The sequence below is a fragment of the Ochotona princeps genome, chromosome 3 (genome assembly GCF_030435755.1).
Source record: "Ochotona princeps isolate mOchPri1 chromosome 3, mOchPri1.hap1, whole genome shotgun sequence".
Lineage (NCBI taxonomy): Eukaryota > Metazoa > Chordata > Mammalia > Lagomorpha > Ochotonidae > Ochotona > Ochotona princeps.
In genome coordinates, this window is record NC_080834.1 from 114,891,938 (window position 1) to 114,913,367 (window position 21,430).

The 21,430-nt window shown below is 41.8% G+C and overlaps 1 protein-coding gene across 7 annotated transcripts in view; it reads left to right on the forward strand.

Annotated features, from left to right (window-relative positions):
* TNIK (TRAF2 and NCK interacting kinase) overlaps nucleotides 1–21,430 on the forward strand; it is a 397,078-nt gene that overhangs the window by 251,369 nt on the left and 124,279 nt on the right. For all 7 annotated transcript variants that reach the window (XM_058661109.1, XM_004591298.3, XM_058661110.1 and 4 more), the window contains exons 4-5: nucleotides 3,266–3,391; nucleotides 19,200–19,310. In XM_058661109.1, coding sequence (XP_058517092.1) covers nucleotides 3,266–3,391; nucleotides 19,200–19,310 — 237 coding nt within the window. The remainder of the gene's footprint in view (nucleotides 1–3,265; nucleotides 3,392–19,199; nucleotides 19,311–21,430) is intronic.

Genomic DNA, 21,430 nt, shown 5'->3' on the forward strand with positions numbered 1-21,430 from the left:
CTGATATTTACATACCAAGTTTGAACAAATTAAAATATAGTAGTCTCTTAATTAGCCCTACCAGGGTATCCCATGCATGCAAAAGAATGCTTTCTAGCATCAAAACTTCAATGAAATTTTTTTAAAAAGACTTATTTATTTTTGTTGGAAAGGCAGGTTAATAGAGAGAAGGAAAGACAGAGAGAAAGATCTTCATCCACCGTTCACTCCCCAAATGGCTGCAGCAAGCGGAGTTGAGCCGATTCAAAGCCAGCAGCCAGGAGCTTCTTCCAAATCTTCCAGGCAGGCACAGGGTCCCAAGACATTGGGCCATCTTCTACTACTTTCAAGCCATAAGCAGAGAGCTGGATAGGAAGTAGAGTAGCTGAGACAGGAATTTGTGCTCATATGGGATGCCAGCACTTACAAGGCAAGGATTAGCCAAGCAAGCCATTGAAGGGCCCATCACTGAAGTTTCACAACATGCATTTATTTCAGGGATTTTCTCTTGTCCTTTGGAACTGAAAAAAAAAAAAACCCAAATGTGAGTAAGATATAGAAGCTACTCTGTGAATTGCTTTCAAAAATGTGTATTTTCTTTTCTTTGATATAGCTTCTTTGTTGCAATCACCTACACAAGCAAATTTACATAGTTGAAATGTACATGATTCAAATTGTTCTTTCTGCTCTGTATTAACATCCTGAGTAAAATTTCATTTGGAGGGAGCAATTTCACTACTACAGATTAGCTTATTTTACATTGATATTCAGCTGCTTTCTGCATAGTAGTGAAGAGCCCTTCCAGTTCCTGTAGCGTGTGATTCTTTAACAACAAGTTGTCTTCCATTTTCATCACGTTGAGGCAATCCTTGAAGAAAGCAGGATAAGTTATGTTGTTATGAACACCTGCCCAGTAGCGACAGTTGCTAAAAGGTGAGCAAGAGTGGAGGTATTCTGGCCATGTTCCAGGGACCAGCCTACCTGTGAGTTGGTGGCATTTGTAAGTCTATGGCATTCATACTTCCCTCTAGACTCAACACCGATCAATCCCTATTACACAGCTTTATTCCTGTCCCATGGATTGAGATTTTAATGTTGGGTAAAGTCTTACTGGGCACACTAGCATCAAAGGTCTTACTAATTCCATGTTAAAAGTCCTAGCTTATTGTAGGTACTTAAAATTTGTTCCCCTCTGTAATAAATATGCAACTTGGAAATCTCACTTTTATCCTTTGAAATAATTCATAAGCAAATATTATTGTATGCTAATAGAATCCAGTAACTTGAGGACCAAAGTCAGGACCTTTTGATCCCTGCTTGAAGATGCCCTAAACTCTTCCCATTAGCAGCTTTGGTTCTAGTTACCCTGATAATTACCTTTCTTCAAACTAGGAGCTGTCAGTAAAGGATTGAGACATTTGAGGTGCACTACAGGAACCTGCCATCCAATTGAAGGTCATTGAAGATCATTCTCCATAGATCCATTAGACAGCCTGGGCAGTGTCCCAGGGCTGTGGGGCAGAAGGCCCAGGGTGCTTGTGTGACATCCCCTTCCTTGCCTGAACATACACACACACACACACACACACACACACACACACACACACTCATTGTGTTCTTCTGAGCGCATCAGTCCAACCATACAGATGGTCTATTTTGAGGTCACCTAATCTGCAATATAATTATGTGTATGTGACATTGAATAGACTTTAGTTCTTCTAGGTGTGCAAATTCCCAGTACTTGTCATTCAAGGTGATTTTTTTGTGTGGTCACAACATGCTATCATTTCTCCATTCTCCTTGCCCATTTGTTGCCATCCCCTCTGAAATTGCTAAGGTTCTCCACACCTTTGCAGACACTCATTCTGGTACTTGTGTTTATTCACATACATGTTAATTAGTGCTGGAGATGGTATCGAGAGCAAACGTCAGCTGGAACCCTGTGCTTGTGATTGTTACAGACAGAAAAGAGAGGCTCTATTCAGATGATACCTGTGGGTGCCATCCTGTGAGGGGCACATGCGGATCCAGTCAGCTAGCGCAGTCAGGCAGACCAAGCAGCTTTGCTGGGGAAGAGGCGCTGGGACTCAACTATGAACACAGAGGAGAGCTTAAAATCTGGACTAGGCAGTCAAGTAGCAGGGCAGTGGCACAGTAACACACATGCTTCCATACTGAGTATGGTGAATGCATGAAACAGTGGGAGGGCCATGGCCAGACAGAGGTGGGAGACTGACTATGGCCTGAGATCGTCGGGGAAGGCATTCCAGAGGTTGTGAATGAAACTCATGCAGAAATTCATACATGGGGATTATAAATAGAAGAGGAGGGGGAAGAAGACATCACACAAGGGAGGCTTCAGAAAGGCCCTGCAAGGCAGACACAATTAAAGTCAGTCCAGTAGAGGAGACAAGGATACAGAGGGGAACACACAGCGGGTGAACTTTCAGGTCATGGTCATGTCACATGTTATGCTTGGGGACAGGTCATGCTTGTTGATAAGTCTGCAACAATTATCCTGGGATAAAATCTTTCTCCACCAACCTCAAAAATAAAACACTATTTTGTAGTGCAGTCAATGTGGACATATCAATAAACCAGGGGAGAATACATGGTTTGCCATAGTGGCCCAAGTGATGAGACTCCAAATTGAAACTCACAATGAATAAAATCCAAATATTAGGGAACTAATTCTGTGGGAGAGGTACCTCTCTTTATATCCTCAGGACCCCCACCCTTAGCTTTTCATGTTCAGGTTCCTGGATGTGTGCGGGGTACTCCTGTGTTGCAAATTTCCTCAGATCTGGAGAACTTCCCCCTGCCCCTTGTCCCCCATCTGACTTTCATCATCTTCAGTCAAGCACTTCAATAAAAGTAGCCTTCAAAGGAAGTGAACCTAACAAAATCTGAATCTCAGAGCTTCTGGTTTTTTTTGCTCTGTGCTTTGCACGTCCTTTCCACTACAATTGTGGCCAGTGATAGGCCCAGAGTAAATGTGGCTGTCAGAGCCAACGTACCCTGGTCTTAGTAGCCTGTCTACCACGATCTCACCAGGCGAAGAGTGGAGTTTTCTTTGGCTCAGCAGATGGTGAGCCACATAAGACTTCATGCACATAGGACTCCCTGACATTTTCAATGTATTGCCTTGTAAACTTTTCTTTGCCATTGCATATAATAATTACGTTTGTGAATATGGAAGAAGAAAACTTAAGACAGGACTTACTACTTTGTTAGGAAGTACAAAGAACAGGATTTTCATGACAAAATATTTGTGGTTCTAATGCAGGATGAAGAAGAAGAAATCAAACAAGAAATTAACATGTTGAAGAAATATTCTCATCACCGAAATATTGCTACATACTATGGTGCTTTTATCAAAAAGAACCCACCCGGCATGGATGACCAGCTTTGGGTATGTAGGGAGTGATGTTAAGATTTGCTCTTTTCTTGGTTTAATGTGAAGAGTGGTCAGGGATGAATGGTCTATTTCTGAACCCTCTTGGCAAAATTTGATAATGTTACTGGTTGCTTTGAAATTCTGAGTCCCGCGTTTTCTAGAACATTGTGTCTTCAAGGTTTTCTGCTTTGAAATTTTCTTAATCTCTGTCTTTTCAGTATCTCTAAAGCCAGTTGGGAAGGTCTGTGGTGCCCCACCCCCCCACTTTTTGGCAGTCATTTGTTGCACTTTTATTATACTTTAGGCAACCTGCTATTTACTTTATGAATTATGTCACTTATTCCAGTTTCTGAGATAGAGCATTTCTTGAACAAAAAAACTGAAGTTTACAGATTGGGTAAATAAACCAACCCAGGACTGTTTCACTTGACCTTGAAGTTTACCTTAGTGGCAGTACTGGATGTGGTAGTATATAGCTAGCATCTAACCAAGGCCTGGCCCTCCTCTCACTGATATGTAAGTGACTCTAGATTACAAGTTCCAATCTGCAACTAAAACACCTGTCATAGCATCTCGTGCCAGCTAGACACTCCTCAAAGGATGATTTTTTTTTTTCTTGATTCCCTTCCATCCACTTAGCCATATACCTCAGTTTTTTTTTCCTTCAAATAAATCTGTTAAGACATCTCTGGTTGACCATTCGACTAATAATGATTTCAGTGTTTTGGCTACTAATTCCTCTGCCTTGTTCCTGCTCTGCTTACCCTGGATCGCTTTTGGTTTCTTCTTGATCTTTATTGTTGCAACTTTTATTCACTTGGCCCTGTAGCCCACTTATAATCAATGTGGTTTGACCTTCCCCTGCCAAGTTGATAATCGCCCCCTGGAGGCCAGCTCAGCATGAGTCTATATTCTGCAACGGCTCCCTCCAACTGCTCTCTGTCCTTCCCCATGCCATCCTGAACTGTCCTCTTTCATTACAGTTGTTCTGCTGGCTTAATGCCTCTAAAAATACTGTTTTTAACCATTGATTCTCTTGCTCATTTTCCAGAAATCTTAGAATATGTCTAAAACGAAAAATTCACTGAATTGCTATATGGTTACTCTAAGCCAAACACTGTTCCAAATTGTGTGGATCCAGTGATAATGGTATTTCAGAATACGAGCAAGATTTTATATTGTATATATTTATATTGTATATTTTATAGTGTGTATTTATATTGTATTTTATATCATATTTTATATTGAATACTCAGTCTTTTGAAATGAAAAGAGCTATTTAGATTGTTCTCAATTTTTCTTCTCCAACTTTAAGATGGAACTTAAGATAAATAAGCCCATTTTATGATCATATTGGTATTACATATTTTACCTGATTTCTGAAAAAAAATATAGCAAGATTTTAATTATAGCCTTTCAATGTATGGAATACATAGATATGAAGCCTAAAAATATAAAATTAGTAAGAAAAACAGAGATAGAACTGTGTACTCCTAAGGAGAGAGATACTCCTTTGGCAACAGAGGAATAAATCATGAAACAATTTAGATGTACTTGCCCTTAGGAGTAAAGGTGATAAATAATAAATTATAAAGCACACCTCAAGTGATTGTTACAGCAGGCCAAGATTAATGAGGAAATGAAGGTAAGGTTGCAGTGTGTTATCAACTGGATATGTTTGTCCCCCCAACATTCCTGTATTGAAACACACACACACACACACACACACACTCCCAATGTGATGATCCTAGGAGGTGAAGTGAGACCTTAGGACAGTCATTAGGTCATGAGGCTTGAGTCCTTGTGAATGGGATTAATACCTTTATGGGAAAGGTTCCAGAGAGTTCCTTAGCTCTCCTTTCAAGAAGTTGGCAGTCTGTAACCGAGAGGTTCTCACAAGAACTTGACTATACTGGCACCCTGAGCTTGTAGGCTCCAGAATCATGAGAAATAAGTAACTGACTTGTAAGCTACCAGATCTGTAGTGCTTTGTTAGAACAGCCAAGCTAAGACACACCAGTGAGGACAGTGGTCAGCATATACCCCGATGAAGACACCTTAGGGAAGGCCATCTGAGACATCGTGTTCCCTGGGAATGATGAAGCTGGAACTGTGAGAGTGATGGCTCGAGACCTGGGATGGAATCGTTCCAGACTTTGTAGACCCCTGGTAAGAGCTGAGCTTTTCCGGAGCACAAGGTAGGGGAGCCACTGGAAGGTGCTGATGTTGACATGATAGGATCTGTTGAGAACAGACCAGATGTGAACAAGGACAGAAGCAGGGAGACCAGTGAGGAGGTTGTTCTGCCCTTCCTGATACTGGCAGAAGAGGGCATTGCAAGCAGTGAACACGTCAAGCCTGCCTACGTGGGGAGGAATCCTGCCTTCACATTTTGCTCTCCTCACTTGCAGTTAAGTGCAAGGCCTAACTGTGGCACTTGCAGATTCCGTAGTCTCTGGAAGACAGTAGGGCCTTGACTCATGCACTGGTTAGACTCATGTTCATGCGGGGTGTGGGGGGTGCAACCAGGCTGTAGCTTCTCTATCACTGGGGATGAAGCAAACTATGAAAAGCATCATGGGAGTGCGAATGTCACTTTCAACTGGCACTTCTGTGTGATGAGAGCATAAGAAGAATTTGGACAAACAATACAAAAACAAAATAGGGAACTAATATCAAATCATAATATTGGGGAAATGTGGGTGTAGAATGTAATCATGCATGTGTAATTCTAATACCTCTGAGCCACTAACTGTGGTCATTCTGTGTTAACTGGAACAATGGAAAGTAACACTTATCAACTTCCAAGTCTGTGTTTACCCTGCCGTATTATCTCATTAGATGTATTTTAAAGATGTATTTATCTATTTGTATGTTTGATTGAAAGGCAGATTTACAGAGAGAGAAAGAGAGACAAAGATCTTCCATCTGCTGATTCACTCTCCAAATGGCCACTAGGGCCAGCGCTGAATCAGTCTGCAACCAGGAGCAGGTGTTTGCTCGGGTTCTCTCACGTGGACCCAAGGACCTGAGTCATTCTCTGCCTCCTTCCCAGGCTATAAGCAGGGAACTGGGTGGAAGTGGAGCAGCTGGGATATGAACTGGTGTTCACACGGGTTGCTGCTGCTGCTGCAGATGGAGGATTGTGTTAATGCCACCATGCCAGTCGCTATGTCTTTAGATTTTTATGGCCACTTTATAGATTGAATATGTGTATCATCACTATCCTCACTTTACAGATGAAGAAATTTGACTGAGAAAAGCTAAGAAATATATCCAAGGGATGACAGTATGTGAAGAAAGCGGTGTATAGGCTAGCTATCCCCGCGCTGCCTGATACCAGCATCTGTCCTTTAAATTCTACTTTCTTCTCCCTTTGATCATGAAAATTAGTCTACGGCCATACCACCTTGAACGCTCCCAATCTCGTCTGATCATGAAAATTGTTTTGATGCCAAATGTGGGGCTTCCAAATAGAGTTGGAAGTTTGTGTTGAAATAACTTTAAGTTGGTTTCATTTTGATATTCATTCCTGAGTTTCTTAGTTTTCACGCAAGAGGATGGCCCTGATATCTACCGATAGATTATTGCGAAATCTCAAAAATACATCTTGAAAGTGTGTTAAATTTTTGAGGAATATTTTATTAAATAATCACTAGCATCTGTGATGATTGACTCTTTGGATCTTATTAGATTTAGGTAAAATATCATAGAATATATGGAGTCACAGTGTGATGGCAAGCAGAGACTTACTAAAATGTATTCCCTGTATTCAGACTACATGAGCTGTTTCCCGGGTACTTGTTTTGCCGTGGCTAAGGCACGAGGTTGGCCATTTCCCACCAGCCAGTACACATGCTGTTTCAGGTGTCTGATTGAACCATAATCTGTGAAAATTCTATCAGTCTTGTAGAGATAAACTCTTGTTTAGTAACAGCGCTTTGTGGGAATACAACTACTTCTGATAATGGCCAAGTGATTCTCCTTTATCAACTGCTCAGGGCCTGATCCGGAAATCAAAAAAGAGAGCTCTTTCAATAAAGATTCCAATCTCTGGGAAACAAGGTGAGCTGCGACACAACATTTCCATCTCATCCGACTGCATCTTGGAAGCAACAGCTCTATTTTTCTACATGCTGGCCAGACACAGGGAGTCAGCAAGATGTACTGTCAATGAATGGGTTTAATTTCTCAACAATGTGAGTGCAGAGTCACATGTATTTTTGTTCCCTCTTGATACCACCTTGACAATCGTAAGGCTAGACTATCTTGTTAAAAGAAATAATTTCTGTAGCTGACGTTGTGTCATAGTGGGCTAAGCTCCCCCTTGCAATGCTGGCATCCCATCCCTGAGTGCCCCAGCTACTCTGCTTCCCAACCAGACTTCAATGCACCCAGCAGAAGGTGTGGTTCAAGCAGTTGGGTCCTTGTCACTATTGGGACATCCAGGGGAAGTTCCTGGCTCCTGGCTGGAATCTGGACCTGTCCCAGCGTCAGCCATTTGAGGAGTGAGCCAGAGGATGGAAGATGTCTGTGTCGCAGTCGCTCTGTCATTCTGCCTTTCAAGTACAACAAATGAATTCATTCATTAAATCTCTTTTTAAAAGAAATATGTTCTAAGTAGCTCCCCAATTGTGGGATAGCCAAGAAAGACAACAGGTTATTTTACCTGAATGGCTGAATAAGCCATCCACTGGACTATAATGCCATAGATGGCTGAGCTAAGAGTTGGCAAATAACATGGTTGGCATCTAAGGTGTCCAGCAGTTGGAGGCCACCTGACCCAGCCATCCTGATACTAGACTCAAGCTTGACACAATGTGCCTGCATTGGGTTCCTGCCTTATAAAAATGATCGTGTTGGACCAGGTCTGAATTTATAAACTGGCAACCCAGAGGCTACATATGCTTCGTCAGGTTCACATAAGGTGGTAGAGTTTTAATTATGCCAACATTAGAGAAATTGAACATTTTTTTGCATGTAAGTTTGGAATCTTTGAGAAATTTGTGGAAATTAAATGATCTAGATATGTTGGGCCTGGAATTTCAAATAGTAGCCATATGTCAGAGCAGGATGCCAGCCCACACCACTGCAGAGTGTATCCCAGGCACCATTGCACCTGTTGTTTTCCATACATCCTCAACTGATGAGCGTTTGCTTGGCTTCTCCAGTCCCCCTGTATGATCATGTTACACGGTTGGCATTGTAATGAAGTGGGTTAAGATTGCTTTTATCACCAGCATCCCCTATCAGAGTGCTTGTTAGGGTCTTGGCAGTTGCACTTCCCATGCAGCTCCCTGTTAATGCTCCTGGGAAAGCAGCAGATGATGAGCCAACTCCTTGAGCCCCTCCCTGGCACCTGTGATAGAGATCAGGATGGAGTTCCTGACTGTTAGTGTTAGCCTGGCCCAGACACAGCTGTTTGAGGCAATTTAGGGGTGAACCAGCAGATGGAAGATTTCTGATTCTCTGTTTCTGTTACTCTGCCTTTCATGATTTAAATGCTCCAGGTTATGCCATTAAAATTCAATCATTCTTGGCTCTTTTTGGCCTTTTCACTCTTTAGCGTTTCTCTCTCTCTCTCTTTCTCTCTCACTCTTTTTAAACTTTTATTTTCATGATACAGGTCCATAGGCTCATGGATTTCCTCTTCTACCCTCCCCAGTTCCCCTCCTCCTCTCACTGATTTCCCCCTATTTCATTACAATAGTACAGTCTTTCAGCTACAGTCACAAGTCCATCATTCTGCCATTTCAATGTATCCTGACATTGTAGGTATAGACAATGATAGAAAATCCAGCATCCTATTGTCAAGATATATTTAACAATTTCATTGGGTGTCCAACTTTTATTCGGGGGTAGAGATACATACTGCATTGTATCTTCACTTCTCAATATGTGAGTCTTCATGATACAGTTTCTCTGATGAATATATGTATATGCATGTTTACCTATTTATTGATCAGGTACTTCGCACGAACGTTGCCTTATATCATAGAGAACATTTGTCATTGCATTGTAAAATCATTCTATGTTTTATTAGATAGACATAAAGCATGTCATTTTCCATAGCCGATAGAACCGCATATCAGAACTGTCTAACTATAACTTACTGTCCCCTTTTCACTTTTATTAGTAAGTCACTCCCTTCTTTCATAGGTAGACACTAGGTCATGGGGCTGGAGAAGTGATTGGATTGTATTCTTTGTTAGTAGAAATTAGCAAAAGTTTTCCCTAAAAAAATAAGAAATTATAAGCAATCATTCAGTATCAGAGCTGCCCCATTGCATGACCTGGAGACCCAGAGTAAAAATGACCTATATATAAACACCTAATCTAAATTCCTAAATCTAAAGCTACACCTAATCTAATTCCTTGCCACTGCTACTGAATTCAGCTTTAATGGAGTCATCTTATGGATTAATACCTCTTTGCAAAAATGTGAAATTTATTTCTTCTTCTATTCCAAAAAATTGCATTTGAGCTGAGCTTAATATTAACGAAACAAAAAAGCAAAACAAAACCCAAAACCATTACACATGCTGGAAGTCAGTTTGCTAATGCTGTAGTTAACCCTCTGGTTCATGTTTTTAAACTAATCTTGAGAAGCAGCCTATGATTGTATGCGTGTTCTCAATAGCTTCAATTGTCAAGGTTCTTAGTCCTAAATTCAGTAAGGCTGTTTTTTCTTTTATTTTTAACATGTCTGAAAACTTGATCTGTTGTTTGCACCCCAAATTCTATTTGGGTGTAACCTTCTGAGAGGCAGATGTATTACTTTCTCTCTCTCTCTCTCTTTTTTAGATTTATGTTTTTTTTTTTTTTATTGAAAAAGCAGATATAGAGAGAAGGAGATACAGAGAGAAGGATCTTCCGACTGCTGGTTTATGCACCAAGTGGCCGCAACAGCCAGAGCTAAGCTGATCTGAAGCCAGGAGGCAGGAGCCTCTTCTGGGTCTCCCATGTAGGTGCAGGGTCCCAAGGCTTTGGGCCATCCTCCCCTGCTTTCCCATCCCAGAACCGGAGAGCTGGAGGGGAAGTGGAGTGGCCAGGACATGAACTGGTACTCATATGGGATCCCAGCACATGCAAGGCAAGGATTTAGCCACTAGGCTATCATTCTGGGCCCCAGAGATGTGACTTCTGACATAGAGTTAATTTCTGTGATGGGGTCTCTAGAGAAACAGAATGACATGTGAGGATTTCCTCCTGCTGAGATTAGTTGTTGAATCACTTGCGTGTGTGCTGTGAACTGAGTCCAGGCACTACATGCAAGCTGTAGCTTTGTTCTCCAGTGCTTCCCTGAATGCTACCAGGCTCACTGACATCTCTGTCCCTCATCCATAAGTGACTGCATTTCCAGTGGGCCTGGCCAATGCACAGGATTCCTGCCACTAAACATCCCGATTGGCTCAGAGTGCCCAGCTGTCAGGGTCACTCTGAAAGTATGAAGCTGTTCACTGTCCAGATACGTCATTGGCAAGGTTTGGGACAAGTCATATTCTTGGGACTCAACTTTTTTATGCTGCTTGAAACAAGCAGGATGTGTCATCCAGGCATTCTCTTTTACGGTCGAAAATTCAAATTTAGGAACCAAAGAGTCCTTTCTTTTGAAATTTCTTGTAATTAAAAATTGTTAGCTGACACATTAAACACTGCACATATTTTGGGGGCACAGTGGGATGCTTTAATATGTGTATACATTGTAGACTGCTGAATCAGGGGAAATATATCTTCTCAAACATTTGTCATTGCATTGTAAAATCATTCTGTGTTTTATTAGATAGACATAAAGCATGTCATTTTCCATAGCCGATAGAACCGCATATCAGAACTGTCTAACTGTAACTTACTGTCTCTTCATCAGCCTTTCCCCACCACATCCTGCTCTTGTTTCTCCCTGGATTCTGATACCACCATTCTGTTCTCATGAGAGCAACTTCTTGTAGATTGTACATATGAAAGAGATCACATGGGTCTTGCTATGTGGGGCTTATTTCACATAATATACATGCTAGTTTACAAGTGAATGCAAAAGACTGCTGTGTTCTTTTTTAAACTTGAAATTCCTCTCCCTTTGCTTTGCTATGCTCAGCTCAATGAAATGATAACCATTTTCCTGTGTGCACCTGCCCGTTTCCGTGTTTTGTATTTCTGTACGTTGTCTTTTATGTTGAGAGGCGTAAGCTACCCTGAGGAAGAAGGATCCTTCTATTAGCAAGTTACTGGCCTGGATTTTTGTATATCCCTCTGAAAATCATGCAGAGGAGCTCCATGGCTCATCCCAGCCACACATGACCAAGCTAGCCCATGTGCACTGACATGTCAAGAACAACAGGTGGGCTGTTGGAGAGATACCAAGATACCAATTCCTGGTTGAAGTCAAGAGCTTAGAACTCCATCTGGGTCTCCCACATGGGTTAAGGGGCCCACATACTTGAGCCATCTTCATTGCCTTGCCTTTAGGGAGCAGCCAGGACTCAAAAGGACCCACCCATATGGGATGCTGCCATCCAAGGTGGCAGCTCAACCCACTGCCACACAACACTGGCCTCTCTTCTGCTTCTTTTCCTTCCTTCCTTCCTTCCTTCCTTCCTTCCTTCCTTCCTTCCTTCCTTCCTTCCTTCCTTCCTTCCTTCCTTCTTTTCTTTTGCTTTATTTATGTTTTTTGGAAAGGCAGACATACGAAGAGAAACAGAGACAGAGGGAAAGATCTTCATTTAGCAGATTCACTCCCCAAGGGGCTGCAATGGGCAGAGTGAGCCAATCTGAAGCCAGGGCAAAGGAACTTCCTCTGAGTCATCCATGTGGGTGTAGGGTCCCAAAGCTTTGTGCTATCTTCCTTCGCTTTCCCAGGCCACAAACAGGGAGCTGCATGGGAAGTGGGTATGAACCATATGGGCTCCTGGTGGTTGCAAGACCAGGGTTTAGCTGCTAGGCTATTACGCCGGGCCCATCCTGCTTCTTTTCTTAGGATACCCATGTAACTATGTGGTGCAGTTCCCTGCCTCCTATTCCTAATTTTGGGAAGACTTTGCTTGTCTTACTCAATCCTCCTCCTCACTCCTGCCCGCCACCCACCTTTTTCTATGAATTGGAAGAAAGCAGTTCATAGTCATTTATTATTGCAAGTGACTACTAATGTTTGGGAAGACTAAGTTCCTATTGGGGATGTACTAGGCTAGTACCTGCAGGTTAAAACTACGATCTCAGGGGCTCGGCATGGTAGCCTAGCAGCTAAAGCCCTCAGCTTGCATGCACTAGGATCCCATATAGGCACCAGTTCTAATCCCGGTAGCCCCACTTCCCATACAGCCCCGTTTGTGGCCTAGGAAAGCAATGGAGGACAGCCCAAAGACTTGAGACCCTGCACCCATGTGGGAGACTCAGAGGAGGCTTCTGGCTCCTGACATCAGATTGATGCAGCTGCTTGGGGAGTAAATTAACAGACAAAAGATCTTCCTCTCTGCCTCTCCTCTTCTCTATATATCTGACTTTCCAATAAAAATAAAATAAATCTTTTAAAAAAAAACATACTATCTCAAGTCCTTATTTCTTAGAACAACAATTGAAAACCAATTAACCAATGAGTGAGTATTTAGGGACTCAGAAATCATGTGCATTTCGTATGCTGCTTCTCAAAATAAATCTGTAAAGCTCAGTCAGTGAGGTGGGCATTTGACCTGGTGGTTTAAACACAACTTGGGATGCTCACAGTCCATACTGAATTGTCCAGGTTCAAATCTTGGCTCCATTATTAATTCCAGCTTCCTGCAGGGGCATGAAGCGGGTGAGAGTGGTGATGGCTAAAGTGGTTGCTGGGTCCCTTCCGTCCACATAGGAGACTTGTTTTGAGGTATTGCCAGTTCTTTGCTGTTGTAGATATTTGGCATTGAACCAGCTAATCTCTATCTGTACCTCTCTTTTTCTGTCTCTCTGCTTCTCAATAGTAAATAAAGTAGAAAAAAAACTTGTTTATTGTTTGGGGGTTGTTGGGGTTGGATGAAAAAGGCTAGAAGAGACCATACTGATTTATTTAAATCCTGAAGTCCCCCCCCCCCCCAACCTGGACAGGAAGAGAACTCAGTGTGGTCAGTGCTTGGGGAACTCTTGGCCGAAGTTCTTTTCCTTGAATACTGTCCCACAGGTGGGGAAGGCCTGGGAGGCGTTGTAACACCTGTTCTAACCCCCGAGAGAAAGCACCCTGCTTGTCAGACACACAAGACAGCAACTGCCAACAATATGTGACAGTCATCCATGCAACTTCATGAAATGTGTCAGAGCTCTTTGTTGTTAAAATCCTTTTTCCCCCATAGAGACAAGCAGCCATGTCTGAGTAACCGAGCAGTCCTGGTCCCTCCCTCCTCATTCGCTTACACTGCACCGTGAGTGGCTCAGAATGCTTCTGTGCCCCGGCCCGGTCCCACTCCCCACTGTGCCTGAGCCAGTTGCTGTCTCACCCTCTACTTAACCGTCCTTCTCTCGTCCCAAGTGTTGGTTTCAGCTTCTGGCCTGGTTATGTAGGAGGTGTTGATGGAGGATTTCTAGTGCAAAATTCCTTTTAACCTCTATCACCATTGCCTTCCAAGTAAAAGGCCCCATTGTCCCAGAACATTCCAGCCTGTCTTCCTGCTGGGGGATGCAGGCTTGGAATGAGCATCTGCGTCCTTGGGATATTTTCATGGAGAGAGGTTTTAGAGACCCATGAGCTTGGTGCCCTGTACCAACCTCCTTCGGCCATGTCTCTTCCTTGTCCATATGCAATAGGCCTTGAGTGCCATCTTCTGAGTCAGAAACCCATCACCACCACTGCATAATAAAAGGTAGGCAGACAGAAGAACGACAAACTTATAAATATATTTTGCGATTCCTGGTTGCTGGGAGCTTTAGATCCATTGATACAATTGGTGTTCACATCACGCCTTCCAGGGCTGATGTTGTAGTTTTGTGTTTCATCAAAACGAAGGGGAATTGGGGTGATGCTGAGCCAAGGATAGTGGTAAGGGAGCCTGCTCTAGGTCATATGGCTTATGACTGAGGGAATATGATCCTGTTAACTCTGCACCCATTACTTAAATAGTACACATTAGGAATAAAGCTAGACCATAACTAAGCTCTATTTCCAAATAAATAAATAAGATAAGGGAATTAAGAGGAGGGAGGAGAGCTAACAAAACAACAGTGGTAAATCACTTAATCCAGGTACCTGGCATGCAGTAAATGTTAACAATATTACTGCCCCAGTATACATTTTTTGGAAACTTGCTTTTGGGGGAGAATATTCATGATCCATTATTTCTTACTGGTGAGATGTGAAATTATTGACTTCTCACTGCTGGGCTTGGCATGTTGAGTTCTGCTACTGTTTATTAACGTGGTGAGGTTCCTTATAGGGAGGGAGTGTCCCTGCTGCGTAGTGGCAGCAATTATCAGTGTTGCTGTGTGGCTGCAGGAACCCATTGCTAGCAAACGCTGTTTCCTTTCTTTTGTTAGGGAAAAAAAATCCCATTACATAATTTAACAATCATTTTGTTCCATAGTGAGATGAAAAGAATTCAGCAGCCTTCAGCTGGTGCTGAATGGAGCAGCAAATTATAGAAATCACTGACATTAGTGCCTGGCTAGAGTAGGATTGTCTCCTACTGAATATTTGAAAGTATTTTGTCCAATCTAATTCTGAAAGACTGGAGTCACTAGGCTTCCACTGCGTTCCTTGGGAGCTGTAATTATGTGGCCTAATAGAGCTCAGTGGTGGGACATTTCCCCAGCTGACACGGAGCAATGGATGCATTTGAAGGAGGTCTGGCCACTGTGTTTCTCAAAATGGGATTTAGACAAAGGGCACAAAACGTGTTTTGCTCACTTCAGAAAATAATTATTTTCATTCTGTCCAAGAATATTTCTTTGGTCTGTCCTGCTGATGTTGTACAAGTTGCTACTGGGGAGATTTTTCTTTAGCTTTGTTTTTCTTTGGAGGATCCACAGAATACATAAAAATAGAACATTTTAGTGAACATGCAACCAGTCCCAAAGTCTTCACCCTGTGGTTAATCACGCTCCATTCGCATGCTCACCTGCTTCTAGAGTTGTACTGAAAGAAAATTTAAGTATAAACTTTTTTAAAAAAGGCTGAAAAGACACACAAAATATAAAACTTACCTAAATATTATTCACTGTTAAGGGTGTATTTATTTGTTTGAAAGGTAGAGTTACAGAGAGAGGTGTTCCATCTTCTGGTTCACTCCCCAAGTGGCTGCAGTAGTTAGGACTGGACCAGGCCAAAGCACTGGAGCCTGGAACACCATCCAGGTTTTCCACGTGGGTGGGTGGAAGCCACTCAAGTCCCGGGACAATTTCGTGCTGTTTTTTTCAGGCATATTAGCAAGGATCTGGATAGGAAGTGCTACATCCAGAGTTTGAACCAAGGCTCATGTGGGATGTGGGAGTCACAGATGAGAGCTTCATCGGCTGTACTGCAATGCTGGCCCCTTCCCTAAATGTTAAGCTCTTTGATAGCATTGCATATATTCACAACGCCGTGCTACAAGTCTAGAGCCTTTCAACCTCCCAAAGGAAGCTTGGCATTCACTAAGTAGTTACTTCTGTGCCCTCTGCCCCCAGTGTCTGGCAGTCACCCATGTGCCTTCTGACTCCCTGGACTTGCCTATTTAGGATATTTCCTATAAATGTGGTCCTAGGACATCCTGCTTTCTGGATTCTTTCGCTGAGCAGTCTTCATCCAGCCACTTTGCTTGTGCTGAGGTGCTTCTCCCCTTTCTGTGACTGAATCTATTCCCTGGCATTGGCGTTGGTGTTGGCACAGCACTTACCTGTTCATGTGTGCATGGGCATTTTGGTTCTTTGCAACTTTTGTCTGTGTGGATAGGGTTACTTGGAACATTCATGTACAAGTTTTTTGAACTTACATTTTAAAACCTTTGGATACGTATTTAGAAATGGAATTATAAGTCCTATGTTAGTTCTATGCTTAATCGGTTGATGATATCACAAACTAATGCTGTAGCAACTATACAATTTTTCATTCCCTTTGGAAGTCTAGGAGGATTCCAGTTTCTCTGTATTTTTAAAAATTGTAGATGTCCCAGTGGCTGTTAAGGAGTTATTTTTATTTGTATTTTTCTAGTAAATAATGAGATTGAGCATTTTTTTACGTGATTGTTAGATATTTGTGAATCTTCTTTTGAGAAATTAACTATGTTAGTCCTTTGTCCATTTGTTGAAGTGGGTTGTTTGACTTTGCACTGTTGGGTTGTAAGATTTGTTTATATGTTCTGGATAGTTGATCCTTATCAGATAAAAGGTTTGCTTATAATTTTCTCTGTCAGTTTTCACTCTTTCAATAGTGTCTTTTTTAAATATGCAAAAGTTTAAGTTTTTGAGAAGATTTAACTTATTTACCTTTTTTCCTTTTGTACTTTTGTTGTATAGAACTCCTTGCTCAACCCAACATTCATGGAGATTTACTTGTTTTTTTTCATACAAATTCTATAGCTCCAGCTCTTCTAAAGGGCTTTCAGCCATTTTTAGTTAATTGCTTTTTATATGGTGTGAGCTAGGAGTCCACCATCATTTTTTTTTTCACACAGGAGTTATCGGTTATGCTAGTAGCATTTATAGAAGAGACATGTCATGTAAATTTGTCCATAAGCATTTCAACGCATTTGTCTAAAAGATACCCTACGTTATCATAGTACACGTTTACACTTAGAAATATTCAACATATTTCCTTAGTATCATTGGATAGCTAAGCCTGTCTCAGGGTTTTCTTTAACTAATTCTCTCAACGTCTTTATTTTTTTTTTTTAATCCGTATGCCAATAAAGCATGCTCAGTTCAATTAACTCTCCTATCTTTTAAAATGTTTTAAAAGCTATGGCTTTCCCCTTGACCCCTCTTTTCCCTCCCTGCAATTTGGTGATCATATTTGTCTCCAATAATTCCCTTGTTGATTTTGCTGCTTGCACCCCATAATGTAACCTGTTTCTCAGTCCTTGGATCTTCCTGTAATTAGGTAGTTGAAGTGAGATACCTCGTTAGACTCAAGGTTTTGGTTTTCAGTCCCGGTAGTACTTCCTGGGTGATGCTGTGTTCTTTGATAAAGAGGCAGTTATTTCTTATTTGTAAGATAACATTATTTTTTATTGTTATTAGCAGCCAATGATGATCACTGGCTCAGTTTGTTAGGTTGCCAGGGATACAGGGTCATTGCCTTCTAATTCTGTCCTGCCATATTTCTTAGGTGGAATACCTCCATTTTATGATGAGCAGCTTTTGCTCCTTTTTATGTAAAGAATGTGAAATTCGTATACCAATGAGGAGATAGGCTCTTGATATTCTCCTTCTCCTTTGCCAATCATCAAAATAAAGAGTTGATTCTTAAAAAAAAAAAAAAAAAAGGAGGGGGAGGAGGCAATGATGTGATTGTTGAGGCTATCTTTATGATTGCACTTAATCAGTGTGTTTGATGTGTGTCTAGACCATTCTGTTCTACTTACTGATGTTGAGATGAACAACTTTGGCCATTGGGAGTTTCTTCACATTCACTCTTAGCTATCATATGTAATTTTCTACCTGCTTGGAATAGAGTCTGTTGAGACATTTCTCCAGTTTCCCTACAAACGCTTCTTATGCTCGTAAATTGTTTGTACCATATTACCACAAACTCCTTGTATTATGCTTTGTAATGATAAGACCTCCAGTGGCTTTCTAGAGAGAATGTGGAAGCTTTTTTAACCTTATAGTGGCATCCTCAAGTCAAGAATGGATATTGGAAATTGCATTCACAAAATGAGTTTCTGTGGGGCATCTGGAAACACAGAAAATGTAGCTTTTGCCTTAAGATTTTGTGTGCTTGTAGATATTCTGGGGACCTGTTGACATAGTACTGACCTCAGCAGTTTATATGTGGTCAGAGCTGAAACCGTTACTGCTTTGACTTCATTTTAGTTCTTTCTCTTGTATCAAGCCACGGACTGATTGCTAGTTATTCTGAAGTCTTCTTATAGAATTCCAAAAAAAAGGTAATAATAAGCACCTAGTAAGGTGATTTTTATTGAAGAGTTACTTTAAGAGGAGAAAGAATGGAATTGGATTCGTATTCTTAAGCCTAGAAAATGAATGTGAAAGCACACGGATTGCTTTTCCTCTTCTAATCCCTCTTTCCTAGTTAAGAAGGGCAATGCTTATTCTCTGCCTATTTTATAAAGTTGCTGAGTGCTGTAATGAGTTTGTATTTATAGAATGCTTGGAGCTTTTTGGATGAAAGGTGCTAAATTAGAGTTTATTGTTTATTGAATTTATTTGATGTGTTCAAACCTCCTGGGAACATTTACTGAAGCTAATTAGAAACAGACAGTCCCCGCTCTGACAGCTTACAGTGTTACTTGCAAACCAATAGCATAAACAGTGTGCACTTGTGTTATCCTAACTTGGGTTTGCCTGGAGAACCACTGTTCTGGATGATAGAGGAGTGATCTTGTTTGTTTAGGAAAAGTGAGGTCAAATGCTAGAGGTACTCTCATCATTGTCTAAGCCACTAACCTGTTCACATTTCTTAGAGAGACTTAAGTATTTCCCCTCCAATATCTAACTATAACTTGCAGGTTTAAAACTAGCCATTTTTTTCTGTTATTTTGGAAGGAAATTAAGGAAAGAGTCTGTTACATGTACTGATTTATGATCACTACTTTGCAGGAGTGGCATTCCAAAGAGACCAGCTGGAGTGCTGTGTCCTTTCTTATCCTAGCTGTATGGAAACTATCCAGGTTAATCACAATAATGGTTTCTTTGCTTGCTTTGCCAGCTGGTGATGGAGTTTTGCGGCGCTGGCTCTGTCACAGACCTGATCAAGAACACCAAAGGGAACACGCTGAAAGAGGAGTGGATTGCCTACATCTGCAGAGAGATCTTGCGGGTAGGTGACAAGTAGGGGATGGTTTCCCTGACCACATCTTTAGGCACCAGGTGATGTCCAGGGAGGCATGGTGCTGTATTCTAATCTTGCATTGGGATTCTGTGATATGGCAGAAATCTCCTTCAAGGTTTATCCTGACAGTGGTGGTGGCGCTGTGGTGCTGGCTGGGCACGGGGGACTGCTGGGATGAAAAGCCCTTCTGGGAAGGCCATGCACTCAATCGTGTGGGGGCTGACACTGCCTGATGTCCTCCAATATGAGAATCCAATTAGAAATCTTATGTCCAATCATAGAGGCAGTGTCCCATTTCAAGAATGCTTGAACAGATTCTGATCTTGAATCCATTTGACAAAGTGTGTCACTTATTGAATGTAATTAATGCTGTAGTTCCATCCCACCACATGAAGTCTAGTCACTCCTGTATATACAATCTAGTTTAGTGGATTTTCCTTTAAAAACATCTTCGAGCTTGAACCTAATTTTAAATCAATCACAATTACTAGACAAAACTATTCATGTTTTCCCAGTTTGCCCACAAATCCTACAATCAGGCAACCTCAACAGTGTCGTCCTGTTTGCTGAGCTCATTTCAGGGAGAGGCACTTAGTGCACCTGTCTGGTTCACTCACACCGACTCTCCTGCTGCTCACCCAGAGGCTGCTGTGTGTCTGCTGAGCCGCCCTCCCTACACTGCTCGGCGATTGCCATTCACTCAGGAGTGTTGCCTTGTTAAGTCAAGGGAGCAGAGGTTGAACCTGGTCTTCACTGTATGTCCAAGCCTTGCCTTTGAGAGCTAGATTATATTCCAGGTGATACCAGCCTCTGCAACAGGTGACTGTCTGGAAAGGACGTTTGATCGCCTCTAGGGGCCTGGCCATAGACCTTTCAGAAAGGAACTTAAAAGTACCATGTGACCATAGAGAATGCAAACTGTGGCTGGCTCACTTGAACACTTCGCTGTCTGCTTCTGCCAATACTGGTGGTAGAGGTGGCTCAGGGATCACAAGTGCCTCTGTTAGATGTCTGTGGAATGTTTGCATAGTGTGAAAGCTAAGATAGATCTAAATTTGTGTGGTGCCTGCTCTGAGCCAAACTGACCAGGGAAGGAAAGTGATGCTTTAAGACCCAAACCAGTGTCTCACACTGCCCGGTGCTTGCTTGGACACATGACCCTTTTTGACATCTTTACTTATGTGGAATTTCTCCCACAAAGGAATTTAGAGACTTAGTTTTCTCTTTATGTCATGTTCATACTATGTTGTAACAATGAGATGAACAGAAAATCATAAATAATAAAATGATAACATTCAGATACTCAGGAGCAAGGAAACTGGTACTGGCATAATGTAGATACTTGAAAGACTACAATTCCAGATTCATTTATTTTCTGATTTATAGGAAATCTATGTGATTACCTGAGAGGAGTCTGTACCACATAAACATCCCAGTCAGAGTAATTCATGGATAAGTGACATGCAATCCAGTGGCATTGACTGATTAAGTATTTCAGAAAATGAGTGTGAACTTGGAAATATCAAAAAGCATAACACATTTCAGTGATAACTGCCAATAGAGGAAATATGACTTGTTTTCCTTCTAAGTAAGCCACGTTGGCTAAAGTCTACGGGAAATTTTTTTGGTTGATCTGACAAATTTTTAATTGTGCTTAATTAAAATGGTGTAACAGAGAAGTTTGACTTTTTTAAGGATTTATTTATTTTTACTTGAAAGGCAGATTTACAAAGAGGAGGAGAGACATGGAGTGAGCTCTGCCATTTGCTGATTCTCTCCCCCAAATGCCCACAACAGCCAGTGCTGACCCAATCTGAAACCAGGAGCCAGGAGCTTCTTTCAGTTCTCCCATGTGGGTGCAGTGTCCCAAGGTCTTTGGGCCATCCTCTACTGCTTTCCCAGGACACACTATGGAGCTGGTTGAAAAGTGGAGCAGCTGGGATGTGAACCAGCACCCCTATGGGATGTGAAAGATTAGCCTGTTGAGTTACTGTGCCAGCCCCAAGTTTTAACATTTAAGTCCAAATATTGTCCCCTACCCAGAGTAGGGATTCATTTAATTCCGATTAGTAAGTTCTGTGTGGAGAGACTCTGCACAAACTTGCTGG